Source organism: Crocodylus porosus, unplaced genomic scaffold, assembly GCF_001723895.1.
Source record: "Crocodylus porosus isolate Cpor-Errol unplaced genomic scaffold, CroPor_comp1, whole genome shotgun sequence".
Taxonomy (NCBI): domain Eukaryota; kingdom Metazoa; phylum Chordata; order Crocodylia; family Crocodylidae; genus Crocodylus; species Crocodylus porosus.
This window is the reverse complement of record NW_017728886.1, coordinates 78,366,418-78,374,635: the sequence shown is the minus strand read 5'-3', so window position 1 is coordinate 78,374,635 and position 8,218 is coordinate 78,366,418. Positions and strand designations below refer to the sequence as shown.

Genomic DNA, 8,218 nt, shown 5'->3' with positions numbered 1-8,218 from the left:
GATTTCATAGACATTAGGGCTGGAAGGGACCTCGGGAGATCATCGAGTCCAGCCCCCTGCCCAAAGGGCAGGAAGTCAGCTGGGGTCATAGGATTGTTTATGTTATTCTTTTTTAAGCCTTTGCTAACTTTGCTTAACACATTTACTAAATATGTACCAAATGTAGAGTAGTGAAACTTTAAACAGTTGTAAGACTCAGAAGATTTAAAACATCTGCATTGTGGATTCTGTGCTTTAGGCCTGAATCTCTGATGTCCCATAGCAAAGATCTGTACAGAGACCCAAAGCTAGTGCATTCAAATCGCAAGGTTCAAACTTTGAGTCCAGTAATTCAAATACCTTTCTGCAACTCTGCTCTGGACAGACCTTTTGCCCATCTTCCCCTAAGAGAACAACTTTTGTTGCTTTTAAATGTCTAATATCAACGAATATTTTGATTTTAAATATCTAATATCAACTACATACCTAATAATTTTAAAATGTGGTCATAAATTCTGTCCAATATAATGTCAGAAATACAGATTAGTCTGTAAACATGTTGGAACTTACTCATCAGGTAAATTCTCCAATTCAGTTAATGTACAAACATTGTCTTATCATTCTTCTGCTTCATTTGACCATTACACCCCAAGACCATATACCTGCTCAACATACAAGCAAGAATGTAAAAAGGTGAAGGGACCTTGGACTGAGTTAAGGGATCTGAGGCCATATGCTGCAATCAGAAAATCTGCAGTGTTGTGGAGCTGCTGGAAAGGGGTAGAATATAAAATCTGGTAAACCAAAAATAGCACGAGTACTTTAATGTCTCTATACTCAAACGGAAGAGTGTTATTGCTCCCTAGTACAGAAGGAGGAGAGGGGAAAGAAATCAAACCAACCTGTGGGAACTCACCTGTCTTCCTCTGCATAAAGGTCACCCTAAACTGCAGGCTTAACAGTTTCTTATCCACTGGTTTACAGTTAGAGATGTTTACCCAGAAGTGATGGTACATGTCTAGAGGCTCAGGCAGTGGCTCATCTTCACGGCGCACAATTTCTTCAGCCCTTTGTTTCTGCTCCTTTATGTTGACATAGGCACGCCCTGTCTCACAAGCAATACCCATTCGGTCCTTGGAGAATGTGAGGTGGGCAGCTTGCTTTCTGGGGACTGTAATATTCCAGGAGACAGTGACATGAGGAGGTAGACCATCATACCAGTTAGGGGTCTGTAGGTAAACTTTATCTTTTGGGTCTGGGGTCACAGTGAAAATGCATTCCTCTGTAGTAAAGCAAAAGATAGAGAACATATACAGTATGACCAGTGCTCTCAGCTTTCTCTTTATGCACATTACATGACTTAGCCACTCTTTGCTAAAATGAAACATTTGTCACCAACAGCCAACAACTTAGAACAGGAATTGAGACTGCTTTTTATCAATAAATTCATATCAATTATTGTATCTGTATCTTTCATTCACCATATCTTCCCAGGAGCTCCCTAACCACAATCCTGAGGCCAAAGTTTTCACTCAGACTTATAGAGAGAAAAGTTTCTCAGTGATTCAAAAGCTCTGCCCAAGTAATGATTATCAGGATCAGGGCCTGGGAATTTTAACTCATTACTACTTATTAAAGGATGTGGGAAATGAGGTGAGAGAATAGATTACTTCCTTACCTTTAATAAATGGCACAAAAGACATTTTCAGATCCTGATTAACAGACTCATTGGGGAATCTTTTGCCATATGTTCTGAGGGTGATGGTGATATTGTCTCTCATCTGAATCTTTTCAATCGCTCCCCCAGGACAGAATACCCCAAGGTTTAACTCCTTCCTCTGAGTTGTACTGACGATACCATAACTATAGCTTGCATTGCACTTCAGCTCTGAGACATGTTGCTGTAGCTTCAAGGATGGAGATACTATTTCCACATTGATCTCTTCTGGAGCCAACAGCTTCCAAACAAACTTATCAAGTCGGACTGGCAGCTGGGCAATGGATCTAGGAACAGTGAGGGTGTACCATTTCTTATGGCAGAATCTGATATCCCAACAGGCTGTAGTCAAAGACACAAATTATAGATAAACTCTTTGCAGAGAATAAGAACCTATGGAAACAAAGTTTCCCCATGTAGCACAGTAGTTAGTTTTGCATACACACACATACACACACCCCTCCCTTGTTTTCAAGGCAATCTGCATTTAAAGAACAAATAAAAATAGGATTTAAAAGTGTGAGTCTTTAGTTGAACACTGAGGGAGATGAGATCACATAAAACTCTTCCTAAGGTATGCTAATCCTGTTCTCCAAGTAACAAGACAAGACAATTTTGTCATACCTATGGTTTTTTCAGCTGTGATCTTCAGACGCTCCAAGTCGTTGCACAGGAAGGAAATTCTGTGTACAGTGCCAGACGTTAAAGTCAGATTATGGTCACAGGTTCTAGGATCTTTACAAATCAAGCATACAGGCTCAAAAGCCAAATGGCCCTCACTGGGCATTAAATTTGGAAGGATAGTCATAGTGAGATTCCTCTCTTTGCTTAAGTCAATGAAGTAGGTTACATCTGAAATGCAAAAATTATACAAATAAATCAAACACAGCTATGATAGATGTAGCTATCTTAAAACTTCCATTTGCTCATCTCCCCTGCCCAGTAAAACAACTATTGGAATTACTCTTACATCAGCTAGGGGAAAAAAACCCTTTATTTATTTTACTCTATTTTACAAAATACAAATCTAGATATTAGATACTAAATTGCTAAATCCACATACCCCATTGATGTTCCAGTCTATGGAGTAAACAACCCCATTTGAACAGAGCTCAATTCCATTTAGATCCTTTCAATCCCACAGGGCTAATATTATGTTAGCTCCTTCTGATCAGGTTAGATAGTAATATAAACAGCTCACTAACAATATATAGGGCCTAGTGACACATTATCCCAATTTTTACAAAGGACTGGAAGCTCTTTTCTGTGATTTTAATGGTTTGGGATGTGTTTTTATTTTAACCTCTAAAAAAAGAGGAGCACAAATCAAGAATAATAAGAACATGGGAGACAGCTGTAATATTTTATTACACTTATCAGACCCTCTGTTTAATTCATGGTTAGTGTGTTGCTTGCTAACTGATAACTAGGGTCAAACCAGTCTGGGGTGCTTTTGCACCTGGCTGGGAACCAGACAGAGTTAATGGCTTCAGATAAGCAGTTAACTTAAAACAGGGAATAGAGACTTTTATTGTTTATCCCAGCTATTTGCTGATCACCAGACTGGTTGGTAAAAAGGTGGGTGGGGAGGAACCAAACAGGAAAAATGAAACAAAACTTAGAGGAGTTCAAAAGTCTAAGCCCTGAAATGGAGGGAAACTGGAGAAGCAGATCTGCAGAAAAAAAATAGACAGAACCTGAACCCCAGAAGCAGCTGGAAGGGTTCACCTGGAATAAGTGAGTTCTACCTGAATAACAAGGAACTCAAGGAAATGCTAAATTTTAGGCAAGCAGGGTATCTAACCCTTCTATGACTTAGCCATTTTTATTTCCTGCTTTCTCTGTTCCTATAGATAACTGAATGAAGTTTTGTCTTGAAAAAGCTGTCCATTTGGTAATCACTGCATTTGCCTACTTGATCCCAGTTTCTGAAGGAAAGACTCTCAGGCAGATGTTACAATTAACCTGTTAACTGTGCCACAAATATTAACTCTGCCACATGTTCAAGGAACTAATGGTGCAACAAAACATGAACCCAGCCACAAAAATATTCTACAGAAGATGTGTAACATTTTTGTGGCTGGTTTCTGTCTGGTCATAACTTGAACATGTGGCAAGGTAACCAGAGCCAGCTCAGAACTTCAGTGTGGTCCTGGGGCTGTGAACAACAATCAAATAAATGACTGTCAGCCCCAGCCCTGGGAGTCTGCTACCAGCTCCAGTGCAGTTCCAAGGCTGGGGTCAATAATGGCTGGTCCCAGCCCTAGGTCCACATGGGAATCTTGAATGGCCCAGGGGCCATGTCACCAAAACAACCTGTGCCTTTTCGAAAGCACGGTTAGTAAACAGATCACTGCAGCTTGGGAACCCAGTCTGAAAGTGTGACAACTCATAGGATGCCACTTGGAAGTGCAGTTGCCAAGGCTGACAAACAACAAGGATGCCCAAAGAGGATAAAAAGTTGTTTAAAAGTACAGCTAATTTAGAATAGTCATAGTAAATGGCCATCCATTAAAAATGGAAAGCTTTTCCTTCCCCAACAACACTCCCTAAAATATATGTATTTTTAATCAGCTCTATCAGTCCCATATCAGCCATCTGATATGGTAAAAATCTGAGAATTAAAGACTTTTCATCTACTACATAGCTGCCTTCACTTCAGCCTCGCAAGTAATTTGCAAGTTTGTTGAAAAATGAGCTGAAAAAAGTTGTCTGGCTTCCCAGAGTCCATCAAGCTCAGCTAAATAAATACTCAAGAAGGTCTCAAAGGGGGCAAAACTACCATATATGGTAAATTTGCAAGCCTATTTAAAGGTCATCACAACCGTGTAGTTTAAAAAAGGGCTTCTATTTTTCTAATCCACTTCTTTACATCTGACATGTAAAAAACACTAGAGTGACTAGCCATAATTAGAGACTTACAATTATCACTCACTTCTATAAACCTCAGAGATCTGAAAGAACTGGAATTTCTACTCTGCAGAAACTTTTGCATTACTTAGTACTTCTGTTCCAAATTAAAACAAAAAAACCTGGCAATTCAAAGTTTTGCCACAACGCAGAATTTTTAGAAGTGTTCTCTTTTGAAAGAGCTGAAATGGCATTTTTTTGAGGAATTCCAGGAGGAGCAGATAGGAAGCCTGCCTGTCAACCTCCTGGGAGCCTGGGAACCAAGCAACAGGAAAGTGGCCCAGCCCAGCCTGCCTACTTGCTTTTCACAGATAGTTTTGAAGGAACCAACACATTCCTGTGAAACACTGCCATTGTGTAGATCCGCATTTTCAAGCTGAAAATTGTTCTATCAGAATGTTTTCAACAAATGGTAGTAAAACCTATTAGTTTCACCAGTCTTCAATCAATCAAAAAGTGTGCAAATGAAAAAAGTGCCTACAAAATAAATTTCTTTCTGTCTCATCCAAATCATACCCAGAAATCCCCCCTTACCACTTCTTCCCCTAGAATCGCTGCTGCATGTGTACAGAAAGGCTGAATCTGCTGCCTATTTGGACAATTTTGGATCTAGGGTAGATAGCAGTCCTAGAATCTGTGGGCCCTCTCCGAGAATGTCCTGCTTGCAATTTCTGTCTCAATGTAAGGGATATTGCTTCAGTTGGAAATGGCTATTTTTCCCTGGGATGCAACAGTAAGCACAAAAGATAACAGAAGAACTTATCTAAGGGCCTGGGAACACTTCAGTGTGCAGATACCAATGTATTTTTAACTGCATTTAAAGTCAACAAATCAGTCCCATACAAATAGAATTTTATGTTAACAAAGCAATTTCCATATGGCTTAAGTGGTAAGAAAAAGATGTAGTTGGAACCTTTGAAGGAGGTTTTATATATCTGTGATGGGGTCCATGGATCTCGTTCAAGACTGGCAAGGAAAAGGGTAATTGGACAACTGGCCGCTACACAGTCAAAATATGGATTTAAAAATATATATCCAGGAGCACCCAGGGGTCATTTTGGCTAGCAGCTACTCTGGTGGAAGCTGGCCAGCTCAAGGTCCAGACAGACTAATGGCAGTGAAGGCCACATACCATAGGACTGCAGGAGAAACCTAATGAAGTTACAGGACAACCAAAGAGCTTAGTCCTAGAGAGACTGCTAAAAGATACTATATTTGGTAAGGCGTTTTTAAGCAGGAGAGTCTCTGGCCTGAGGGGGAAGTGGGTGGGGAAAAAAGAAAATCCCTGACAAAACTACATGCATATAAAACTAAAGATCACTTGTGAAATCTATGAAGATCCACTAATCTTATTTAACTTGTATCTGAATTTAAATAAAGTAAATATAAACAGGTTTTCTAGGTTATCATCTTGTCTGCTGGACAATAAATATATTACAACTCCACTTTGCAGTCCAGTAAAAGATGGAGAGACAAAGTTGATTAACTGAGTATTATGCTTTTACTCTGTCTGGATTCCAAGATGCATTGTACACTAAATGTAAGCAAATGTGATTTGTTAAATACAAGTTTCCTCCGCGGTCTTAGTAGAATTCACCACTCGTAAGTGGAGCCAAACCAGACAGTAAAACAACATCTACAAATAGATAAGACACTTTTGACCTGCTGCAGTCTCGACCCTGATGCATCACTTCTAGGTACAGCTCCCTGCTGAGATGGCTTGCTGGGACTCTAATTAGCTCCAAAGTGACAATTTTAAAATCTGGACTCTTATTCACTAGGAATTGTTCTTAACTCACTGATTCACTTCAGACAGAAAAATGTCATGTTATTTTCCCAACCTCTGCCAAACACAAAGTTGAAACCCTATCAAGGTTGCATAACTTTAAAGCCTCTAATCACCTAATTCTGAGTTGCTGTAGGTTATGAGTAAATTGTCAGCTCTTTACAAAAGAGACATTTGCATACCTTTCTGATGCACATCCTTCCCATGCACTCCCAGTTGCACACTGCAAGCCCAGTGAAAGCCAACGAGATGGCCTTGACAGCAGCTAAACGAAGATGCCCCATTAAAAGGTCCATGTCTAGCCCAGGAGTGGGCAAAATGTGGGCCACCAGGCCATTCTATCTGGCCTGCGGAGCCCCTAAATATTAATTTTCTAAATTTTTTATCTGCCCCTGGCTGCCTGTCATGTGGCCCTCAATGGCTTGCCAAAACACAGTAAGCAAAATAATTGCTCACCCCTGGTCTAGCCCCTCAATGTTTTCTCCAAGCTATCTAATATCACTTCTGCCTTGTCTAGATTGAGTTTCACTGCCAACTTTTTCTCAACCCTATTCCTATCTTGACAAACCATCATGTAAATCAGAAGCCTGGTGCAAACTGGATCAAGTAAAAAGCCAATGTATTAGTGGAGGAGAACCTACTGCTAAAACTACAGGTAATACTCTTCATTATCTCCAAAAGGGACTTCACATACACAATGAGCAACCTAGATGATGACACAGCTCTGCTACCCTGCTTGGAAAATTTGGAAATAACTACTGTCTAGAAGTTTTCTAAATGAGCATCAAGCATTTGGGAGATAGTGACCTCTCTCAATATCCAACCCTATATTTTATATCTAGACAAAGCTACAAAAAGTTAGAATGAGACTAGGAACCTAGTTTGGAGATCATGAAGTACAGCTCTTCAAAAGCCAGTGTGCATTTCCATAAACACATTCTGCTATCACAAAGGCCGCTTTCCCATCACATGAAAGAAATGGAAAATTCTTCACAGTAACTGCAGTCTCTGTTAAGTATGTGCAAGTTTCATGGACCTACTCCTCACAGCAAAGAACTGTATCTTATTGTCTGAGCTGTACTCTACATGATCAAGCTGTATTCTGCCTGACCAGGCACATTTGTTGAAAGGGGATAACCACCATAACTTCATGGATGCTACAATGAAAACTTAACAAGTTTTCTCAACATTCACCAGAGCACAGGTCTTCAAAAAATTCTCTACTACAATCATTTGGACTTCAGACACAAATTTCACACCAAAAACTGTCTTCTCTACAAGCTTCAGCTATCATAGGTCATCCTAAGGATACATGAGGATGTCAGGGAAGGACATCATAGAAGACACATAGGTAATCCAGTAGAACAGATTATTAGCATGCAACAAGGCCTTACAGAATGGTCCGTGGTCAATATTTTCCCTCCTAGACCTCCGAAACTTCACGAGGATTGGTCAGTGAAGTACCTCTGCCTCATCAGTAAGAATAAAAACTAGACATAGGCTCAGTCTGAAAAAGGTTCAAAGACCATGATGAAAATTTCCTCTAAGTGAAACTGGAGAACTGGAATATGTTCATTTCTACAGATAAAGACTAAGCCATCAGGAGAGTACTGCTGCTTTCCAGGACCTTGGTTGTCATGGGTGACTTCAATTACCCGGACATCTCGTGGGAAGATCACTCAGCAAAATCCGAGCGGTTGCAAAGCTTTCTCTACCTGACTCAAGAAGTCTGTGGGCCAACGAGAGGCAAAGTGCTGCTTGACCTGGTACTGGCTATGGGGGACGACCTAATCGGCGACCTAGTGATCGATGGGAAGCTGGGTGAC

General features: G+C 40.3%; 1 protein-coding gene across 1 annotated transcript in view; it reads right to left on the bottom strand.

The window, feature by feature from the left end:
- The window catches only part of CDCP1 (CUB domain containing protein 1), a 51,336-nt gene that overhangs the window by 10,828 nt on the left and 32,290 nt on the right, over window positions 1–8,218 (bottom strand). Inside the window, exons 5-7 of the mRNA XM_019537267.1 lie at window positions 2,321–2,548; window positions 1,658–2,038; window positions 896–1,261 (exon numbers count right to left, since the gene is read on the bottom strand). Of these exons, the coding sequence (XP_019392812.1) occupies window positions 896–1,261; window positions 1,658–2,038; window positions 2,321–2,548 (975 nt within the window). The remainder of the gene's footprint in view (window positions 1–895; window positions 1,262–1,657; window positions 2,039–2,320; window positions 2,549–8,218) is intronic.